Below are 23,518 nucleotides of genomic sequence, written 5' to 3' on the forward strand. Positions count from 1 at the left end.
CGGCGTGGCAGCCACTGGGGGCAGCTGTGGCGGATGCTGGTGGGGCCCTGCCCAGAGCCCAGCTGCAGTGGGTGGCGCCCAGAACAACAGCTCCCACCCTCGTCTCTCTGCCCCTGCGCCGGAGCAGGCACAGCCCAGCAGAGGCAGGGGCGTCGGTGTCCTGAAGGGCAGCCTTCCCCTGGTAGGTAGGGCACAGGAGCCAGTGCATGAGTGCCCCGTCTCCCTGTCCCGGGAGGGACAGCCCTCGGGGGCGCTCCTCGCCACCTCTCACAGGGTCTCAAGCGGGACCGAGCCCAGGGGCCTTCGGCGAGCATCTGCTCGCTCACACACCCTTCAGTGGCTTCTCTCCCTCCCGACTCGTTTCTTGGGCTCCCTTTCCACGAAAGGGCCTGCACCCAAGCCCTTGTCTTAGGGTCTTCCTTTGGGGGGATCCCCAACTAAGACAGTACTGCGCCCCTTCCTCCTTCCATGTTCCTTGTATTTGGGTTTGCTATTGTAAACCCCAAGATGCTTTGCTCAAATTAAATAGAAGTATATGCCTCTCACACGGCAGTCCAGGGTGGGACTTCCGGGGTGACTGTTCTACTTCAGCAGGAAGGCAGACCTGCTGTACCCCCTCATGCAGGGACCCAGCAGCTCTGCCATCAAACCATGAGACCCACAGGGGTCCCCAGTTGTCAACATCCCAGCCCTCAGGAAGGGAAGAGCTTGGAGGAGTGCATGGGAGGTACGTGGCCAGCAGGTGGCGCACATCATCCCTGCTCTTATTCCCTCTCAACCACCCTATAATCCTTACCCAGACAGAACCTGGCCTCCTGGCCCCCTGGGCCCCTGGCCCAGCTATCTTCAGGACTAGGGCAGGGGAAGAGAATACATCCTGGTGAACCAGTACCAGTCTCGGGCACGTCCCTCAAATCCACCTCTGGAACAGACAAAAGGCCAAGCCACTGTTTGCCTAAGTTTCTACTTGAAACACAGTGACGCTATTTTGTGATTTTGATCTTGTGTGTAATTTTAGGCAACCGGGGCATCGGGCACCTGCTCTGCAAAGACGAGCTGCTAAGGGCCTCGCTGTCGCTGTCCCACGCCCGCTCGGTGCTCATCACCACCGGGTTCCCCACGCATTTCAACCACGAGCCCCCGGAGGAGACAGACGGCCCGCCAGGGGCCCTCGCTCTGGCCGCCTTCCTGCAGGCACTGGGGAAGGGCGTCTCCATGGTCGTTGACCGGAGAGCCCTGCGTTTGTTCGAGAAGCTTGTTGAGGAGGCTGTGGAGCAAGGTGAGCAGCGAGATGGGGGCGGACGGTGGAGGGAACTGGCGTCTGTGGAACTTCCGCTATGCGCTTGACACGGGGTGTGTTCAGTCCTTAAAGCTCAGAACAGCTCTTTGGAATGAGCAACGTGATGCCCATTTTACAGAGGAAGAGACCGAGGCTCTGAGAGGTCCAGTGATTTACCGAGATGGGAATGGTGATCTGGAATTTGAACCCAGGTCCATCAGGCCTCAGGGCCCAGGTACTGGACACCACCCCCCAGGAGAGGTGAGGGTGACCCACAGAGGACCCTTAGCAGCCCATGACCCCTGTGGGCCCCTGACGTCGGGGTGGGGTAGTCAAGAGTTGAAAGGTCAAAGGGCCCAGACAGCAGCGCCTCCTCTGGCACCTACAGGAAGGGGTGCCCCACATTGCCCCCGTCCCCGGAGCACCCAGGCAGGCCTTGGAGCTGCGAGCGATGCTGATGCAAGGCTCAGGTGCCGAGGTCGGGCTCGGGTGCCTCACCTGTCCTCCGTCCTGCAGCTGCTGTGCAGGAATGAGCCATGAGCCTAGCAGGTCTCACCTGCCTCGCGCTGCCTGTCCCTCTGTGTCCCTCAAAATGTGTCTTCAGGAAGCATCGCTTCCTGTCAGCCCCCGACAAGGGCTGCAGCCCCAGGAGGCGTGCCCCAGAGCCCCGCTGGGCTGGGGGCGTCAGAAAAGGTTGTGTCTGAATGCGCAGACTCTGTGTCACGCCACAAACGTGTGCTGAGCACCTACCACGTGCCAGGCACTATGTGTGGCTCTCGAGATCCATCGGCAGATCCCTTGCGGGGTGCCTGTTCTCACGCAGTGTGACAGACAATAAACAACAGAGGGGAAAAGTAGGAGACATATATAACCCAGGTGTCAGTGGCTATCTTAAACAAGACCGTCAGACAAGGCCCCACGGGGAAGGTGCCATTGGAGCCGAGGCGCGGTGTTGCTGAAGGAGCGAGGCTGGGCTGGCTCGGGGAAGAGGTGCCAGGCCATGACCGAGGCCAGGGCAGAGGCCACTCGACTGGCCTGGAGGGTGAAGCTGGGTGAGGGGGGCAGAGGTCACAAGGGCCAGACCAGGAAGGGCCTCAGGGTTAACTGGGAGCACCTGGCCTTTTACTCCGGAGGACAGGGGGAGCCCTGGAGGCCACCAGGTGGCAGAGAGCCACACGCTCCGGCTCAGATTTTAAAGGGTCCGCCGGGAGGCTGTCGGGACAAGGGTAGGAACAGGAGGCTGGCCCGGCTGATGCGGGCGGGAGGCGAGGGTGGCTTGGAGTGGGCGGTGCCCTGTGGCCTGTCCCTTTGGCCCCCTTGTGACTTCAGCAGTGCTAGGGCGGAGGCTCCAAGTCGCCGTGATCAGAGACAGCGCCCTGCAGGGTTTCCCAAAGCTGCGAAAACCTCTCTGCCCGGAAGTTCAGGGGCTAAAGTCTTTAGTGGGGGACTCAGCCAGTAGGGGTGGGAGCTGGTGCCCCACCTCCCATCTTATGGAGACACGCAGGTCCCGATGGAACTGAGACCCTGTTACCTAGCGAGAGCAGTGACCTGGAAAAGACACAGACCCTCCTGTTGGCTTTTCCTCCTGCCCGTCCCAGCTGCCTCCTGGGGTCACCTCCCCCATAAACCACCTGCCCCCAAGTCCTTGTCTCCGACTCCAGTTCCGGGGGGACCCAGACAGATGAATGGTACAGGTGGAGGTTGCGAGAAGTAGCCAGGACACTCTCTGTTTGGAAGGTAGAGTTGTGATTCCCGGGCAGATTGGATGCAGTGCGAGACAGAAGAATCGGGGGTTTTGCTCTGAGGGTCTGGGCGGGTAACTGAAGGGGCGGAGCTGCTGTGAACCGGGGTGAGCGAGACGGTGGGTGGGGCAGGCCGACCCTTGTGCGCATGGTCGGTGGGAAGGGCGCAGCCACTGTGGAAAATCATATGGCGGGTCCTCAAAAAATTAAAAATAGAAGATATCTATATGATGCAGCAATTTCACTTCTGGGTATCTGCCCCAAATACCTGAAAACAGGAACTCACACAGATACTTGCACACCCGTGTTCACAGCAGCATCATTCACAACAGGCACCATGCGCAAGTGACCCGGTGTCTGCTCATGAACAAACGGATAAACAAAAGATGGCACATCCGCGCCGTGGAGTATCATTCAGTCTTTCAAAGGAAGGGACTCCTGTCACGTGCTACAACATGATGAACATTGAAGACATCATGCTAAGTAAAATAAGCCAGGCACAAATACTGTAAGCTTCCACTTCCATGAGTAATTAAAATCGTAGGGACGAGAAGTAGAATGGTGCTTGTCAGGGGCTGTGGGGAGGGGACTGGGGCTAGTGTTTCGTGGGGACAGAGTTCCAGTTTGCAAAGATGTAAAACTTGCAGTGATGGGTGATGGTGACGGCCAAACAACTTGAGTGCACTTCAGGCCGGAGACCTGCGCCCTTAAAAATGGGCGAGATGGTAACTTTTACGTGATGTGTGTTTTTCCACAAACCCAACATTTGAAAGAGTGCAGGCTGGAGCCCGGGTGACCGAGTGTGAGATGCCTCCTGGGCGCACGGTGGAGAAGTCAAGGGCAGTTAGATCTACGAGTCAAGTTCAGGAGAGCAGTCTGGGCTGGAAGGATACATTGCAGCGTGGTTGGCAAATTGGTGGTGTTTTAAATCAAGACTCTGGATGGGATCACCGAGGGAATAAGCGGAGACAGAGGAAAGGACCCTGGGACGCTCCACGTGGAGGGGTCGTGGGGAAGGGAGGAGCGAGCTAGGAGACCGAGAAGGAGTTGCACCAAGGAAAGAGGAAAACCAAGGGATGGTGTTGTCATCACGGAGAAGGGACAGCCAACTGCCCCAACAGACTGGCAATCATTGCCATCTAAAACCTGGTTTGGTGGGTATATTTAGTCACTCACTTTCCCAGAAGTCACCCTGCTCAGGGCCTCAAGTTGAACTTGACCTCAGACTTGGGCTCGTCCACACAGTGGCCTAGCAGGTGTGATTGTTGTGTTGGATTTTATAGAACTTTCATTACCTGTGGACAAAGGAAACAGAAGGGAGTTGAGCTTTTAATGTAACGGATCCAGTTCTGTTTATAACGGAAGCCTAGGAGATGTTGTAAGAAGGAAAAGCAGAGTCATTTCTTCTGTGTCTTGAGTATAAATTGACCATGTTGACAAATTGGTTCTTTGTAGCTCAGGTGAGAAGTCTCATCTTGCCTCAACCTTGCCCACCCTGTGAGCCCACCAGGGGACAGGTTATGTTCCCTGCTCTGTTGGGCCACCTGTGTAGGTGGGAACTGGCGTCGTGACACCGACCTACCTACTAGGCTTCGTCCAAGGCATACAGCATCTCTGAGCCTCAGTTTTCCTCCTCTGTGCAATGGGGGTCCCAGTGGTTCTTATCACGCAGATGTGTTGGGAGAATTAAACACGAGTGTGTGTGTCACCTGCTTACAAAGGGCCGGCTCACTGTCACCATGGACACCTAAGTGTGTCACCAGCATCATGATGCCAGTGGCTCAGAACAGGCCTGTGTTCAAGTGCCATGTGGCACCTGCATGGAGCGTATTTGCTAGCCCGCAATGTTGGTGAGCCCAGCCCAGCCCGGCTTCACCTCGCCCTCTGCCAACCCTGGGGTTTGCTCAGGACTAACAGTAAATAAACCAAAGTTTCCTCTGGGTCGAGGGCTTGGCGTTCCTAACAAAGTATTCTGCAGGCAAATGTCATTCAGCAATGGAAACAATCATTTCCAAAGCAGCTTTCGAAAAGCCAACAGGAATTCCCCAGATTCACACTAGACTGATGTGTCCACTCTGCCTTTCTTTTCAAGGTGTTATGAAGACGGGCATCCCCATATTAACTTACCCAGGTGGGTCAGCGGGAGCTGCGCAGGCGCTTCTCTGCGGTGATGGGGGCCCCAGGTCTCCTAGGTATGTGGGTCCCATCCCAGTTTATTTATATATTTTTAAAGTTTTATCTATTTATTTTTAGAAAGAGGGAAAGGGAGGGAGGGAGAGAGGGAAGAAAACATCAGTGTGAGAGAGAAACATCAGTCGGTTGCCTCTCGTATGTGCCCCAATGGGGGACAGAACCCATATCCCAGGCGTGTGCCCCCGTTGGGAATCAAACCGGCGACCTTTCGCTTTGCGGGACGACACCCAGCCCACTGAGCCACACGGGGCAGGGCTCCCCTGCAGAGAGAGCAGGGCCATGAGCCCGCGGGTTCCAACGGGCCAGACTCACCAACCAGGCTGGGGGTTCAGTGTGTGCTGGGGGCTTCGCAGAGGGTGGCTCTGAGTAGCAGGGTCCGGAGCACGTCTTCTGGACAGAGGGAGAAGAAAATTATAGAAACCAGAAATGAGCAGTTTCTCAGACTGGGTCATGATCCATCGGAAAGCAGCGAATTCATTTCAGTGGGGGGCAACCAGCACCTTTGTCAAAGGAAAGGAAAACATCACCGTGTGCCCTGCAGAGGGGCAGCGAGCACTCGCCGCGAAACCACCTGTGCGCAGGTGAATGTGTTTTCCCCCAGTCGCAGTCAAACACTTCGAAAAACACTTCTTTTCTGTACGAAGGAGGTATTTCGGATCTCGTAACTTGCAGCGCTGTGTTTTGCACCCCTTTTCGACAACAGTCCGCAGTAATACGTTTCGCACTGCAAACCACACACACACACAATTCAAGCAGAAGTCTGGAAAAACCAGTTGCTCTTGCTACATGCAATGTACTCTGACCTATTCTGTTCTGTTCTGTTCTGTTCTACTCTGTTTTCACCTGCTTTTCAGAAAAGGCTGACCAGACCTGATACATCTATTTTACAGCCCACTAATGAGGGTCCACTGAGACTTTGAAAACCCTACTTTTCTAGACCTGGAGGGCATAAGCTACACAGCAGCTCGCAGCAAAGTCAGGTGCTCACAGGGAGGACCCGAGTGGGGAGGAGAAGTTCCACTGCAGAGCCCACAGGCAACTGGGAGCTGCTGCGGGACCGGGTGCGGCGCCTGTGAGAACTGCCGATATTCCCTGAATGGCTGGCAGGCACTCGCACTCTGGCTGCCCCAGGCTGCCCCAGGAGAAGCTCTGGAAAGCCCTCGTGGCAGGCCCCCGCTGCCAGATAACAGGTTTGCTCCATTTGCGCAGTTAGGTGACGGATCTGACCGCAGGGAGAGAGGATCCTGCTCCCCCTGAAGAAGATGCATCGACCTTTCCCAGGGAGCAGACTTCCCAGGAGGGAATTACTTCCCACGGTAGCTAAATGGACCCTGCGGGCTTTAAAAAAAAAAAAAAAGAGATCCACCCACACAAGATATGTCACTGAGTTCTGTGGGGGGAGGGCCCAGGAAGAGTGTTCTTCCAGAGCAGAGGATGCGCCGGGCTCCACCGGAGCTCTTGGGCTGAACTAACTGTTGGCCGCATCGCTGCCGCGCTGCCGCGGGTCTGCAGGAAACGCAGGTCAGCTCCTCCCTCCCGCTGCCGTTGGGCCCCAGTGGCTGCCTTCCCTGCACTGCGCAGGCGCATGGGGATTACACCCAGTCCCCGCCCCCGCCCAGCGGCCGGCTCCTCCACGCGTGTGCGATGCCACCGCGTTCTAGCCAAACCTGAGGACACGGACCAGCATGCAGATTTTGTTTTTAAGAAACATGTTCAGAGAAAGCATTTTCAGGGTTAGGACTTTTTTTTTATTATGGTAAAATATACATAATATAAAATTTCACCATTTTTGCACCGTGGCTGGATGGCTTAGTTGGTTGGGGCATCGTCCTGTACACCAGAAGGTGGCAGGTTCACTTCCTGGTCAGGGTGCACACCTACGTTGCAGATTTGACCTCCACTTGGGGTGCAAACAGGAGGCAATGGATCAATGTTTCTTTCTCACATCAATGTTTTCTTCTCTCTCTCTCATCAATATACATATCCTAGGGTGAAGATTTAAAAAACTACCGTTTTGCCGTTTTAAGTGCACAGTTCAGTGGTGTTAAGTACATACACATTGCAGGCCCGCCCCCCACCGTCCACCCCAGAACTCTTCATTTCCCAAACTGAAATGTGCCCATTAGACATTATTCTTCCCTACCCCGGCCCCTGATAACCACCACCCCTGCTTCATATCTCTATAAATTTGACTATTCTAAGTACTTCTCATAAGTAGAATCCTATCGTATTTGTCATTTTGTGACAGGCTTATTTCCCTTAGCAAAACGTCCTTGAGATTCATCCATGCGGTAACATATCAGAATTTCTGTCTTTTGAAAGGCTGAATAATATTCCATCGTGCGTATATACCACATTTTGCTTATTTGTTCGTCCGCTGATGGAAGCTTGGGTTGCTTCCACCTCCTGTCTATTGTAAACAGGGCTGCTGGTTTTGTGGGTGCATAAATATCTCTGACTCCCTGCTTCCAATTCCTTTGGGCATATACCAGAAGTGGAATTGTTGGATCATACGGTAATTATATTTCAATTTTTTGTGTAACAGCCATACTGTTTTCCACAGCAGAATTAAGATTCTGAAGAACTCATTGTGGAGTGGGGAGGGGATTTAAAGAGATGAAAAAAGTGTAATTTTCATGCTCTTATTTTCAAAATGGCACTCCTCCTGATAACAATAATAGCAGCCAGGACCACCACCAGGAGCACTCGCCCAGCACTGAGTAGGTGCAGTGCTTTATGCTGAGCGCCTCTTGTGCATGAGCTCTCCTAATGCTTTCAACAGGGTTAGAGACGGTCCCATTGTTAGGTCACGTGACAGAATGCGGTAAAGGAGGCTGGAGAGGTTAAGCAACTTACCCAGACCCAGTGGCATGAGGACCTGCATAATTTGATTCTGCGGCCGGCATTTCTACTCCACGCTGGCTCTACCCCTTGTCTCTCTGTCTCTTTCTGTCTCAAGAAGTTTGTCTTGCAGTAGATTTATTGGTCTAATATTTCCATTTCTTTTTGGTCTCTTTGTGTCTGCAAACTGAACAAGATCCTGGAAGAGGGCAGCCGTGGGCCAGTAGCAGCCAACACCCAAACCACTGGGCGCCGGCTCCCCCACTGGCTAATGGAGGTCTGGGCGGGGCACCAGCATCGTCTGTGGTCATGACCCTGACCATCGGCCTTCCTGTTCTCAGAGCCTCTGACTCGAATAAATTGCTGAAGATTCCGATATCATTTCTTACCATGATCTGCTAGACGAGCCTCCAGCGCAGGTCCTGGCACACAGTAGATGTTCAGCCCAGTTCTGCAGGAATGAAGGAATCAGAGAAAGAATGAAGTGTCCTTCACACAAACACGTGAGGGCGGAACTCTGCACCAAAGCAGCCTGAGGCCCCTGTGCTCTCCCTGAGGCCCTGTGCTCTTGCTTCCTGGCAGATTCGACCACCTGGTGGCGATAGAACGCACAGGAAGGGCTGCCGACGGCAACCACTACAACGCGAGGAAAATGAACATCAAGCATTTGGTCGATCCCATCGACGATCTTTTCCTCGCAGCCCAGAAAATCCCTGGAATCTCGTCAACCGGTAAGCAAGGGCACTACCAGTTCCACGAGCACATCGGCACTGAATGACTGTTTATTGACCATTGAACACAGACAGGAAAGAGTTATATGGGGACCATTGTTTTCCACTGCAGATATGGTCTTCTTTTATTAGGGTCCCTACACACGACATCATTGTTCAGAAATCCAGCGCTCCTGCAAGCAACAAAGGGAAATGCCCTTTAACCTAGCATATCCTATTTCCCCAACTTTAAAATATTAAAGCTAATAATAGGCTAATAATAAGAAAATCAAGGCACGGCATATTATTTTGCTCATGTACGTGACTGTGCCCTGCGTGCTATGGATCATCTTGTTGTTGGCAAGACCTCTGTTCTCGTCTTCTTTCTCTCTCTTTTTTTTTTAAGATTTTATTTATTTATTTTCAGAGAGGGAAGGGAGGGAGAAAGAGAGACATCAATGTGCGGTTGCTGGGGGTCGTGGCCTGCAACCCAGGCATGTGCCCTGACTGGGAATCGAACCTGCAACACTTTGATTTGCAGCCCGCACTCAATCCACTGAGCTACGCCAGCTAGGGCTAGGTTCTCGTCTTCTTGAAGGAAGGAGGTTAGCTGAGAGACAAAGTGCAGTACAGCGAGTGGGGCAGAGGTTCTCCAAACAGTGCAACAGTGCAGGGCTGAGCACAGAAGAAACCACAGCAGAGCCCAGGCTGGGCTGCCTTAGCTCACGGGGAAGTCAGAGAACGGGAGGCCGTGGGACGGGTTTAGGGGATTGGCCCGGGAGGAGCTGCTGCTGCCCACTGCTCCCCTGGTTGCATGTCTCGTGGGGTTCCTTGGGGCTTAGGACATGCCACCTGTTGGGAGAAGATGGGGAGGAGAAAGACACAGGTACCCCCCGCCCCAGAGGGAAAGCACACCTGGTCCTTTGTCCTGAGGGCTTTTATTTCTCTCTTGCAGGCGGGAGTGTAGGGGGAACTCTCAGGGGAGGGTCCCAGTAGAACATTTATCAGCTTTCCCAGTGTGTCTTTTCAGGGTCGCGGTCTCCAGTGATTGGTTGGCGCCAGAGCAAGGGGTCGTTAGTCATGGCTGCAGGTCCTGAGGCCACCATGGTGTCGCTTGTCTGGTTTTGCTGATTTTCTGGGCCTGGGGCTGAAGCACAACTGAGACCTAGATGGTATCCTTAGGGAGGAAAAGTTAAGGGTTTTAAACTGAGTGACCAGTGATGTGAGAGGTCAGGGAGGTCTATACTGCAGGACCAGGGACACGCTAGGGGAGGACAGGTCCCCCTGGGGGCGAGACCCTTGTCTTCCCAGTCTTGCCTGTTGCTGGGCACCCAGGGCTGTCTGTCCTGGTGACCTTCTGTACAGGACGGTTGTGCCGGCTCTGCTCACATCTGTCTGACTGCCAACAACCGTATGAAGCATATGCATTTTAAACATGTTACCTATATGATTAGGGCAGTATTTTGATTGCTAACAATATCCTAGTGTGACCGTTTGTGTAAAGCACAGAACTCCCTAGTTTTCAAAGAGGTTTCACACCTCTTGCACTGTTGAAGCCTCTTCAAAACCCTGGGAGGTAGATCGGGCAGGTACACCGCACCCGAAACTGTGGCCTCGCGGGGCTTCGTGAGGCTGCCCCGCTCCCTGGTGTCGCCGGGAGAATCAGGCTCCCGAGACCGTGCCCCACAGGCTCTCCACGGAACCCGTGGGTTTCTGACAGGCTGCACGTAACTCCCGCAGAGAACCAGCTGGCCTCCTCCCCGGGGGGCAGGTCAGTAAGGCCTGCTTGCCGTTCCGTGTTTGTCTGTTCTCTCCAACAGGCCACGGCGCTTCCCAGACTCATTAGTCGCCTTAGGCTTTTAAGGTTTCTGATGAGACAATAAAAGTCTTCCGGCTGAGTAGGGGCTGTCTGCCAGTCTGCCCTGGTCCTTCCCAGAAGAGCCCTCGGGTGGGGGGGCGGGCGCTCACAGAGCACTTGGCTTTGAGCTTCCTGTCTCTCTGGGCGGGGCAGGCGGAAGGCCTCCCAGGGTGTCCGACCTGTGGCCCGCAGGCAGCACGCGGCTCAGGATGGCTGCGGATACAGCCTGAGGCTATGAATGTGAACACAAAATGGTCAATGTACTTAGAACATTATGAGATGTTTTGGTGATTACGTAGTGCATTGTATTAACGTGTGGCTCAAGACAAGTCTTCTTTTCCCAGGGCGGTGCAGAGATGCCAAAAGGTTGGATACCCTGACTAGGGCTGGGCGGGGGGTGGGGGAGAATCCAGGGCAGAAAAGGAAAGGGTCTCCGAGTTCACGCTGCACAGACCCCACTCTGCGCCGATCCCCCAAGTGGGCTCCTGGAGACCCCAGAGCAAGCAGGTGGAGCTGACTGTGCCTTCACAGCCCTGCCTTCATGGACCCCTGCTTGCTTCTCGGGGCCTCAGGGGCATAAGTGGTGCCTTCCCACAGCCCTCGCCCAGCAGAGCTAACCCCCAAATGTCCTTTCTCTCCTCTGCTCCGTGAACACCCCATTGCTCAGTTTCCCCGGGCAGCTGTCTCGTGTGCGTGTAGCACCGAAATGGAACCAAGACGCCCACCATTCATTGCTGTCCCCACCTCGCCCCTCTCGGAGACTCTGGAGCTCAGCAAGGAAAACAAGGCCAGGGACAGGGTGAAATTCACAAAACGCCAAAGAGCAGAGGCAGAAACAGACAAAATGCCGATGCTAGGTGTTGCTATTGTTGGTCCTCATTCAACGGGCTGTCCTAGATCTGGAAAACCGTTCTCAGAAGACCCGCCAGGGTGCGGACCTAAGGAAGTTGGCCACTCGCAACTGTCTGATTCTCCTGGCCGAGTCCAGGTCTCTGATGCTCGAGGTGGGTCATCTCCAGGTCCCCTCCCCACCATCTCGCGATGAACGCTGGCCTCCGGTGAATTTCCCGCGTAGCCCAAGCCTTTGTAGGAACAGACGCAGACGCTGCCATGCAGTCGTCTGAGGCATAATGATGTTCTAGTCAACGTGGACCGCGTGGGCCACAGTGGTCCCAGAGGACGATGGTGGGACTGAAAACTTCCTGTCACCTAGTGACATCACACCTGTCCTAACACCGCAGAGCATTGCGTCACTCACGCGTTTTCGCCGGTGCTGGCAGAAATGCACCTGCAGCCCTGTCGGTAGCACGGGCGTATGGCACGTGCAGTCATGTGCAGGACGTGCTACTTGTTCATGACCTTGAACAACTAACTGTTACTGGTTTAGGTAGTCGCTATGCCATGTTTTATTGTCACATCGGAAGGCCCTCTTTCCATGTGAGAGAGTTTGCTGTGAAGCGGAACTCCATGTCACGCTGGCCAGAGCTTTGCACATCTCATGGTCACCGCGTCTCTGGGTCGCATCGTGTTCTCCTGTGCTGGACTTAACCTTGTATTTGGATCATCTCGGCCCTAAGTGAACAAAGTCGCCGCTCGTGTTGCCGGGAAGGGGCCGTGTTGAGTGACTGACGTGGCAACGTCATGGTGAGTGTGGAGGACGACGCAGGTGGGAACTCAGCGAGGAGCGCCACTCGCCTGCAGGCGTGCCCCGTTCCACCAGAGCCACGACCGAGGAGAACAAGAACCAAGTGACAGAGGCTGCGAAAGGCTCTGCTCCACTGAAGGCGATGAGCAGAACAGGACCTCGAGAAGGGCCCAGATCAGACGTGAAGAAACTTCTGACGACCAGGATCGCAGACCAGACACAGCGGCGTGTCCCTCTCAGCACCGTGACAATCGTGACTCAAGCAGAAAGTTTGTTTGCAACGTTGAGAGAAAAGGCTGGGCCTGATGACGGCGCGTGTACGGCGAGCTCCGGGTGACCGAAACGGTTCACGAACTGTCATTCCCTGCATCACGCGAGCGAGAGCGAGTGGTGAGCATGTGGGTGCAGAGCTGAGAGATGTTCGGAAACTCCGGACAAGCCGGCTGTGGAGGGAAATTGCCCGCCAGAACAAATATTCAATGTGAACGAGACCTTCCTCTTCTGGAAACGGATGCCTGGACGGACCTTCATGCATAAGGAGGCCAAGTCGAGGCCAGGTTTCAAGGCTTTAAGGACAAGACCACAGTCCTCCTTGTGGCGATGTTGCAGGCTGCACATCGAATCCCTCTGTGACGTGGCCCGGGGAGAACCCCCGGCCTTCAAGCACGCCCCTGCCAGTGCGCTGCAGGGGCAGCAGGACGCCACGGATGGCCCGGCTCCTCCTCCAACGCCCTCCCGACTTGCTCTGTCGGCCAAATGTCCAGGTGTGTTTAGAGAATAACACACCTTTCAAGATTTTGCTTATTGTTGGTCATGCTCCCAGACACCCTCCTTTTGTTGATGATTTTCATCCCAATGTCCAAGTATTTCTTCCTCCAAACATTCCCTCTTTGACCCAAACCACAGATTGAGGAGTTAGAGCGTCTTTGAAGGCCTCCTGCCTGCGGGGGACCTCTGCCCGGGCTACTGCTGCAACCGAGGAAGACGCCGATACAGTTCCAGAAGGGTGACAGCGTCTGTGACGGCACCACGACCCTTGCCTGGGGAGGGCTGATGTCGCCAGGGAGTGTGTGATTGGCCCCTGGAAGAAGACAGTCGAGAGGCTTGTCCATGACGTCAGAGGATTTTCCGGGGGTGCGGAGGTTGCGAACACCCCCGAGGTTGTAGCTGAGGTGACACGTGACTTGAACCTGGCTGTGGTGCGGATGAGGATGTGGTGAGGACAGTTCCTGAGGGACTGACTGATGCGGAGTGGCTGGAACCGGGGCAGGAACGCAGAGCTAAAGAAGCAAGGGAAAAGGTACCTATAGGAGAAGGAGAAGGAGGAGGAGGAAGAGAAGGAGAGGAGGAGGAGGAAGGGGAAGAAGAGGAAGAGGAAGGGGAAGAAGAGGAAGAGGAAGAGGAGGAAGAGGGGGAAGAAGAAGAGGAGGAAGAGGGGGAAGAAGAACCCCCAAGAAAATAAACAGTGAAGTGTTTCGCAGAAGCTTTTGCAGACCTCAACAGGCTCCTTAGAAAGTTTGCAAATAGGGACCCCCCCCCAGGAGCGGCTTTCACTGACAGGTTGGAAGGCTCCGGGGCATGATCTGCTCACGAGCAAATCTACGATGGAGAAAAGGAACAAGCCAAGCAAGTCGTCGCCTCGGACGTATCTCAGAAAAGAGGGACACCTCCTCGGGAGAGCCTCAGGCAGTTCCTTCAGGAGGTCACTCCAGAGGGAGGCCTATTCATCCCAGGAGAGGCCAGCTCTGTCCTCGTTGTTGCCCCCGGTCCCCCCCGGAGGGACCGGGTGTGGGGCCGGAAGACGGGGTATCGATCGGTGATGCGGACCCTGTGCAGACCTAGGCTGATGTGTGTGTCTGTGCCTCAGTTTTTAACGAAGTGTAGAAAGCAACAAGAAATTTAATAAGTTTAAAAATAGGAAACAGCTTATAGAATAGGGATGTAAAGAAAATGTACCACTGAACACCATGTGTGAGTTTTAAGCTAGGTAGTATTACAAAAGGGTCAAAAAATAAAAGCATTTTTAAAGTTTGTAAAGTAAAAATATTATCATTAGCTTACGTAAGTTTATTACTGAAGAAAGAAAAATATTTTTTAAATAAATTAGGGTAGCGTAAGAGGACCGTGTCTGAACAGTCTGCGGTCGCGTCCAGGGACGTCCTGGCCCTGTGCACCCACTCCCACCAGCTCCCCAACTCACACAGGGCAGCGTCCAGTCCTGCGGGCTCCGTCCGTGGCCAGTGCCCTGGACGGGTGCACCATTTTTAAAAACTTTCTGTATTATGCTTTCACTGTACCTTTCCTATGTTCACATACATGAATACCATTGTGTTCCGACTGCCTGCTGTTCCGTACACCAGCTGCCCAGGCTTGTGGTCTGGGGACAACGGGCCGCACGCACCTCAGAGCCGAGGTCTTGTGTCTGCATCACCCGGTCTTGTGTCTGGGCGCTGTGAGGTCCGCACAGCGGAATCACCCGGCGATGCAGCGCTCGGAGTGCGTCCGTGTGAACTGACGCCTGGTCACACCACACTCTGAAGGCTCAGGGGGCCCGGCCCTGCGGCTGAGGCGCTCGGACGAGCACCTGGACACACGGTTGTCTTGAGGCAACCACAGCCGTGTTCTACAGGTGATTCAGCTGGCCTCTAATCTGTGGAACACTCTAGTAATGCCCGGACCCAGGAGACCAAACAAGGTGCTAGAGCACCACCTGGGGGGTACCGGCTGTAGGGTGGGTCAGATGTTTCCATTTACAAGGGTGTTCCTGCAAGGGGTGGGGGTCTGTGGGTTATTTTTAGCCCGTTCACCTATTTTGAACACTACTAGTTTCACCAATGGATTAAACAACTTCTAATGTGTATCTATTCAAACATACTTAGTCTGGCATTTATTATGCTAATTAACGAGTCCTCTGGTCTGATGGACAAATTGGCCGAGAGACAGCGGTCTCTTTCAGATGCTGCCCAGCCACCCCCGGGGTTTGTATATCCATGAGGCCACCCCACCCTTGAGTTGGTGTAGATCGAAATCTACCCACTCACATGCATTTCACATTCTTTTTTTTTTAAGATTTATTTATTTATTTTTAGAGAGGGAAGGGAGGGAGATAGAGAGAGAGAAACATCAATGTGCGGTTGCTGGGGGCCATGGCCTGCAACCCAGGCATGTACCAAGACTGGGAATTGAACCTGTGACACTTTGGTTCGCAGCCCACGCTCAATCCACTGAGCTACACCAGCCAGGGTTGCATTTCACGTTCTTTAAACAGAAGCCTTGAAAATAAGTTACAGAACTGACTTAAAAAAATCCATTCCAGTTCACTTCTGCCAGCAGAATGCCATCTGGTCACACTAATGGGGACAGGGACGCGTGGCCCCTCCCTGGGCAAGAGCCACTGACGAAAGGAGAGGCGGTTCCTCCCCGCACCTGTGCCAACATAGAGGGCGGTGCGCCCTTTGTGACTGGAGAGCATGACCCAGTGAGGGACATAGCCACACTCTGGGGAGCTCCAAACTTCGACTCATTTGTAACTAGGGAGGTTTCTAGAATGCCTAAAGGAGAAGTACACCGTCTCCTGGTTGTCTGGAATACACCCAGAGCCAACCCAGTTCCCTTCCCGGAGGCAGCAGGCAGGTGTGCGGGGGTGGCCCTGCCCCCAAACCTCCCGCCGTCGTCGGCCTCGCCCTGTGCACTGACTGACTCAGCTTGTCTTCCCTCCAGGGGTCGGGGACGGAGGCAATGAGCTTGGGATGGGCAAAGTCAAGGAGGCCGTGAAGAGACACATACGAAATGGGGATGTCATCGCCTGTGACGTGGAGGCTGACTTTGCTGTCATCGCTGGTGAGTGCTCGAAGGGCTGGCCAGTCAGTCGGGCCTGGCTGCCCAGGCGAGGGACCTGGCTTGGACCCTGTCCGGCCAGAAGCTTGTTATCCAAAAGACGCAAAGAACTCTTAAAAACTCCACAACAAGAAAACAAATGGCCCCATTGAAAAATGGGCAAAAGACCTGAAAGAGACGCTCCCCAAAGATGCAGAGACAGCGAGTGGGAGCTGACAGGATGTACATACGCATCCTATGTCTGTGCCGTCCACTCTCAGTCCGCTGGGCAGCAGCACACCCAGAGGCGGGAGGAGAAACCCTCCCGAGTTCGCCTGCTGTGGGCAGACCCATCATCCGCCCGTCGCCTCCTTTACCCTGGGGCCTGGGGGTGGAGGGCAAGGGAGCCTCCGGAGAATTTCCTGGGAAGTCGCCAGATTTCCTCAAGTGTACCTGCCACCCAGAATGCAGGTTCTTGTGTGATGGGTCAAACCCCACGGGCATGGCCGCCGCGTCACTGACATTGCTTCCGCAGCAGGTCAAGTCCCACAAAGAGAGGAGGTGACCCCATTTGACGGTGGGGACCGGGCTGTTAGGAAGGAAAGCATCGGAGGAAAATCTGCGGGTCTGGGGCTGAGAGAGATGAACAGGGGCCCCCCGAGTTAGGGCTGGGAGCTGCCGGACCCGAAGGCAGAGAGTCGCGTCTGGTCCTTCAGCTCCGTGTCCGTGAGAAGGACCAAGGGTGGGGGGGTCAGGCAGGCAGGCAGGCCGGCCGGCGGCGGCTCTTATTTCCCAGCCTTGCTGGCCTCGCCCCAACAACGGCTCTCTGTGAGGGTTAGGGGAAACCTCTGGAGGGCCCTGGGCTGGGCACTCAGAGAGATTTGCCGCTTTGGTAGCAGGCTGGGGGCAACAGGCAGAGGGATCTCCCGGGAGAGTGATTCGGGAGGCATGGCAGCCCTGCCTGACTCCATCCTCCTCCACCCGGACCCCGGGGATGGAGCAGACCCGGCAGAGGTCAGCAGCTTGTCCACCTGCTACAGTCAGGCCCAACAGGGTCCGTGGCCCCCGGCGCCCTGGCCCTAACGGGGTGCCGTCCTGTCCTGTTTGGGGCTGCATCCCAAGCCAGCGTCGAGGTGACAGTGCACAGTGGGACCCAGGTCACTGCGCCCTAGATCAGGGGCCCTGCATGTGGGCTCAAGTCCAGTCTCCTTTCCTGGCCCTGGGGCCCCTCAGCCTCGTGTCCTCGATCCCCACGCTGTGCCCCATGACCCACCCATGTAGGGCTCATACAGCGTGGGTTTAGTCATTTTCCATGGCAACGATGATGTAACAACCATACCACAACATTTTCAAAAGGCAGGTAGAGACGGGTGGTGGAAGGTGTGAAAATCTCACCGTGACCATCAGCATTGCCAGTTCTGCACGTCAGCTTCTCGTGTTCACACCCAGTGAACACCCGCTGTCTGTCCCAGCCGCCCGGTGGACCCGCACTTTAGCACTTCTCCTTCCCTTCCACGTTCCTTCGCAAATACGTCTCTATTTTCCACTCACGTGGAGGCCGAGTGTGGGCTCGGGAGCGGCACAACAATGTGGATATTCTTATCACTGCTGCGCCGCACACCTGAAAGTGTTTAAGATGGTCCGTTCTGTGTTGTGTGGGGGTTTTTAACCACAGTTAACAATTAAAAAAAAATTTTTTTAAAGAATATAGGCTCCAGAGGCAGCAGCCTGAGTTTGCATCTCAAACCCGTCACTTACGAGCTGTGTGACTTTAGGCAAGTGACTTAACCCCTCTGTGCCTGTTTCCCAGATTTGTAAATGGAGATTATAACACCCATGCCTCACAGGCTTATTATAAGGACTCCAGGGGCTAATCCATGCAGGGCGTTAGAACAGCGCCACACATTGCAAGCATTCAATCAGAGCAAGTTGCTTTCTTCCATTGTCTATAAGGGACTGCTAATGATGAGAATCACCATTATGTCCCTCTAACAAAGCGAAGCATTGTCGTTTATAAACATATAATGAAATTGACTACCAGGGGCATCGCAATTTCAGAGATGTTAATGTCAAAAAAATGTGCATCTCAGAAGCAGTGGAATACGGTATTATTGTCACATGATCTTCACCCGTCACATTCTGATATATGGCTTTAGTGTCACGCCACCTGCCTTTCTTTGTACCCAGTGGGTATTTCGATTTTTCCTACCTTCACCCTTCCTCTGGCAAATTCCACCCAGCCCGCAAGGCCCCTGTTAAATCAGCCTTTTCTGTGCGCCTTCTCCGAGTCAGTCGGAATGAGTGCCCTTCTCAGCGCTCCCCTAACCCTTGGGGAACGCCTTGTTCCATGGATTGTGCCGTCCTGCGGCTGGCTGTGTGCCCAGTCCCTCTCTGCCCTGCTTGCCTCTTTCTTCTTCGACCCTCTTGCACCTAGAGCTCAGCTGGTCCTTAACCCACCCTTCCTCAACCAAGGGGAGAACTAACTCAAGCAGGTTTCAGAGAAGAGCCAGTGAGGTAGTCCCCAAAGTGGGAAATGGCCCTCTGGGGCTGGCTGGTCACGGAGGAAGGGCATGAGGCTGATTTGGGAGTCATCGTCTAGCACAGGAGGGAGTGTGACGACACGGGTGATGGAGCTGCCACCCGCTCCTCCGCCCCTCTGAGGACAGGCCTCCATGCTGCCTGAGGTCTCGGGGCAGCCACTCCACAAGGGGGCGTCCTGGAGCGGCTTCTTCTCTCACCGCCTGGATCTTTTTCCCTGATGGTCATTAACAGTACATACCCCAGATGGTTTAGAGCAAAGCTTCTCAGACTTGAACTTGAATCAGAATCCTATGGAAGGCTTAGTAAAACTCAGCTTGCTCCCCACTCTCCTGCTGAGCTTCTGGTTAAGTAGGCCTGGGCTACAGCCTAGGAATTTGTGTTTCCAGTGAGGTCCAAGTACCACTGGCACCACTGGTCTGGGGACCACTCTTGAGATGCGTTCTGATGCTTAGAGGCTGGGTGATGGTGGACCGCATGACCTTCCCAGGTCTGTGCTGAAGTCTTCTTCTGTTCTAGGTGTTTCCAACTGGGGAGGCTATGCCTTGGCCTGTGCTCTGTACATCCTGAACTCATGTGAGGTCCATGGACGTTACCTGAGGAGGGCCACTGGGCCCTCCAGAGCACCTGGGGAACACAGCTGGACTCAGGCGCTCCCATCCGTCGATAAGGTAACACGCCCCCACCGGCCACTCCGTGGAAGTGGCTTCCCCTCGGGTGAGGAGCCGGCCCGCTGCCCCGGGCCATGAGCCATGGGCCAGCACCACTGCTGTCCATCCACGGCCCGAGGCAGAGCCTACCTAGAAGCAAAGGTGTCCCAGCTGGACTGGTGGGGTGACCCTTGACCTACTCATGATCCTAAATTATTATGGCAAATCTGATCCCAATGACCATTTCCTTTCTAGTTAGACTTGAGGCAGGTCACTTAGCCTCTCTGAGCCTCGTTTCCTTCGTCCATACAACAGGCGTTAGTAGCATCTTTGGGTGAACTGGATGCACAGGCAGACCTCAGAGATGTTGCAGGTTCGGTTCGGACTGCTGCAATATAGCAGGTGCCGCAGTACAGTGGGTCACGATCTTTTACTGGAGGGCCTTGCCTTCAGTCTGTGAACGAACCCAACATCTCCGAGGGCGCAGTGAGGCAAAGCACAACAGAACGGGGCAGGCCTGCGGCTGTGGGTGCCCCATCGTCCCCTTCCAAGGCTCACCATCCAGCCAAGACACTAAAACCCCGGGTGGGATGGGACCATTAGCCACCCCACAACGTGCTAAGGTTGGGGGGACTAGGGTGGGGAGAGGATCTTGGGGGCTGGAGGCTGGGCGGAATGAACCAGTGGGAGGGGAGGTACTCGGGAGAGGGGGAGGCGGGAACAGAAGCTGGGCGAGGTGGACGAGCTCGGTGCCGGTGCCGGAGTGGGGAGGGCAGGGGGTGTGCTGGAGAGGAGGGGCTTCTGAGACCAGGCTCCACAAAGCGGGGCCCAGGGGTTCTTCGAAACAAATGCTTTGCGAGATTGTTCTGTACGTGGATCTTTCTGGGCAAGCATCTGTAGTTTCATTGGAGCCTCCAAATAGGGTGGGGTCGTTAATAGCCCCCCCGGGCAGACAGAGATCACCTCTGCTGGTCCCACGAAACTGTGGCTTCCTCACAGAGGGTCCCATTGAGAAGTGACAGGGAGCACGCAAGGGCTTCGAGCAAGGGAACGGGGCCCCACTGGGTGGCTTTTGCGTGAGCTCGACCGACGGCAGAGCCAGCCGAAGGGCTGAAGGGCTGTGTGGGGTCAGGGCATTCCGCAGTGGACCAGTGCTGAGGGGGCAGGCATCGTGCCTATGTGGATGGACGTTTGACTTCTGTGGCCTCACACAGACGGTGGGGAAAAACGCAGGAGAGAGAAGGTCAGCCCTGTCCACGGAGCTGGCAATCTGCCCCAGAGGCTGAGCCGGTTGGGGACTCTGCTGCCTTCCTCCAGCTCAGTTTCCAGGCTCCCCTGGAGCAGGCCCCGCTCCCCCCAGCAGGCCCCCCCCGCCCCGCCCCCCGCAGCAGGCCCCGCCCCGCTGACTCTGATTCCAGACCCAGCCCGTGTCCCATGGCGTTCCAAGCAGAGGCGGGGCACCCACCGAGGAGAGAAACTGGGGGTGCCTCAGCCTCCAAAGGGCATTTTCTGTGGGAATTTTTTTTTGCCCCTTTTTTCTCCCCTTTATTCCCCTGCGCCATATACCCCTCCTCCCACCATCATTCCCCCTCCTTAGTTCATGTCCATAGGTCATACATATAAGTTCTTTGGCTTCTCCATTTCCCATACTACCCCTGATCTCCCCCTGTCTATTTTGTACCCACCATTTATGGTTCTTATTTCCTGTACCTTTTCCCCCATTCTCCCCCTGCGTCCCCCTGCTAATAACCCTCCATGTGATCTCCATTTCTGTGAATCAGTTCCTGTTCTAGTTGTTTGCTTAGTTTTTGTTTTTGTTTTTTTAGGTTCAATTGTTGATAGTTGTGAGTTTATTTTAGTGTTTGTATTTTTTTATCTTCTTTTTCTTAGATAGTCAGAACATTTCCTGTAACAAGGGCTTGGTGATGATGAACTCCTTGAACTTGGCCTTATCTGGGAAGCACTTTATCTGCCCTTCCATTCTAAATGATAGCTTTGCTGGGTAGAGTAATCTTGGATGGAGGTCCTTGCCTTTCCTGACTTTGAATACTTCTTTCCAGCCCCTCTTGTCTGGAAGGTTTCTTTTGAGAAATCAGCTGATAGTCTTATGGGAACTCCTTTGTAGGTAACTGTCTCCTTTCCTCTTCCTGCTTTTAAGATTCTCTCCTTATCTTTAATCTTGGGTAATGTAATGATGATGTGCCTTGGGTCCAACTTTTTTGGGACTCTCTGAGCTTCCTGGACTTCCTGGAAGTCTCTTTCCTTTGCTACATTGGGGAAGTTCTCCTTCATTGTTTTCAAATAAGTTTTCAATTTCTTGCTCTTTCTCTTCTTCTTTTGGCACCTCTATGAATTGGGTGTTACAACATTTAAAATTGTCCTGGAGGTTCCTAAGCCTCTCCTCATTTTTTTGAATTCTTGTTTCTTCATTCTCTTCTGGTTGAATGTTTATTTCTTCCTTCTGCTCCAAACCATTGATTTGAGTTCGAGTTTCCTTCCCATCACTGTTGGTTCCCTGTACATTTTCCTTTATTTGACTTTTCATAGCCTTCACTTTTTCCTCTATTTTGTGACCATATTCAACCATTGCTGTGAGCATCCTGAATACCAGTGTTTTGAACTCTGCATCTGATAGGTTGGCTATCTCTTTCTCGCTTAGTTGTATTTTTTCTGGAGCTTTGATCTGTTCTTTCATTTGAGTCATTTCTCTTTTTTGTCTTGGTGTGCCTGTTATACATAACTTGGTGTGCCCCTTACTACATAAGGGGTGGAGCCTTAGGTATTCACCAGGATGGGGAAACCCATGTCATTGCATTGTGATGCTTTATGTGGGGGAGGGGTCCGAGAGGGAACAATGCCACTTGTTCAGCCCTCTCCCAGCTTTCAGTTACTTCCTCCGCTACCCAAAAGCAAATTGGGCCCTTGTGGTGCTGATTTCTGGGTGGGTGCATTTGTGTACATCCTGGGACCCTGTGGGTCTCTCCAAGGAACTCTTCTGTGAGGCTGGGAGTGTCTCCCGCTGCCACTTCAACCCCCACAGGTGTTTTCAGTCAGAGGTTTTGAGGTGTGTTTCCCCCTCACTGGAACCCTGGGTTGTGTGGTTAGTTGTGCTCCCTAGTTGTTCCTCCCAGTTTGTCTGCAGGCAAATACGGAGCTGCTGGTCTGCCAGCCACTGCCTCCCCTGCCCTAGTCTTCCAGCTACCACCCTGCCACTAGTCCTCTCCGCCTCGGCTGCCCATCTCCGCCCCTCCTACCTGTCTGGATGAATGTTTCTTAACTTCTTGGTTGGTGGACCTCCGTACAGTTCGATTTTCTGACAGTTCTGGTTATTTTTGCTTTTTAAATTTATTGTTTTTCTTTTGATTGTGCAAGGAAGCAAAGTATATCTACCTATACCTCCCCCTTGGCCTGAAGTCTCTGTCTGTGGGAATTTCCCAGAGTAATTTGGATCATGAGAAAGTGGGGCCAAAGCCCTGAGTTCACGCCTCAATCCCAGGTCAGAAGTAACTTCACCTGTGAGATGCCAGTTTCACCTGAGGACAGGCAGGAGGGAGGATGGGTGGGCTGGACATGCCTCGAGAAACAGTGGAGGGAGCTGGGGTGCTTGCCCTGGAGGAGAGAAGACTGGGGAGGGGGGTCACACACCCACCTGGCTTCCTGGGGGAGGGGGACAGGCAGAAAGCAGGCCAAAGGCAGCGGTTACAAGAGCAGACTCTGGTTCAGTGTAAGAAGAGCTTGTTCGTCTCAGAGCTGCCCAGTGCCACGAGGAGGGAGCTCCCGGGTGCAGGGCCCAGGTCAGGGTGTGCGGAGGGGTTGGTTCCCCTGCTGGGTCAGGCTGCACTCTGACCCCAGGGCCTCTCCCCGACAGTCCAAAACAGTCTCATGGCCCTTACAGCCTCCCTTTCCCAGTCTTGTCCGCCCAAAGGCCTAGACTACTAAATGTGAAAGAAAAAAATCACACCTTCTGGAAGTCATGAACCAGGTCTCTTGTATCTGCTTTCCCGACAATCAGTGAAGGGAAACGCAGTGCTGGGTAAATCCTTGTTGGATCCATGGGTGGATGGATGGATGCGCGAATGGAGGGTGGGTGGATGGGAAAGTGAGTGAATGAATGCATTGCTTTATTAGAGCAGTGGTTCTCAAACTTTAGAGGTATCAGAATCACCTCACAGGTCGTTAAACCACAGAGTGCGGGTCCCGCCCCAGGGTTCCCGATTCAGGAGGTCTGAGGTGGGCTGGAGAACCC

General features: G+C 54.2%; 1 protein-coding gene across 2 annotated transcripts in view; it reads left to right on the forward strand.

The window, feature by feature from the left end:
- The window catches only part of DGLUCY (D-glutamate cyclase), a 61,233-nt gene that overhangs the window by 32,661 nt on the left and 5,054 nt on the right, over positions 1–23,518 (forward strand). For both annotated transcript variants that reach the window (XM_045823366.1, XM_045823367.1), the window contains 5 exons: positions 1,019–1,279; positions 5,114–5,213; positions 8,638–8,786; positions 15,989–16,108; positions 19,142–19,293. In XM_045823366.1, coding sequence (XP_045679322.1) covers positions 1,019–1,279; positions 5,114–5,213; positions 8,638–8,786; positions 15,989–16,108; positions 19,142–19,293 — 782 coding nt within the window. The remainder of the gene's footprint in view (positions 1–1,018; positions 1,280–5,113; positions 5,214–8,637; positions 8,787–15,988; positions 16,109–19,141; positions 19,294–23,518) is intronic.

The sequence above is a fragment of the Phyllostomus hastatus genome, unplaced genomic scaffold (assembly GCF_019186645.2).
Source record: "Phyllostomus hastatus isolate PE091 unplaced genomic scaffold, TTU_PhHast_1.1 phas_scaffold_501, whole genome shotgun sequence".
In the NCBI taxonomy this organism is placed as follows: domain Eukaryota; kingdom Metazoa; phylum Chordata; class Mammalia; order Chiroptera; family Phyllostomidae; genus Phyllostomus; species Phyllostomus hastatus.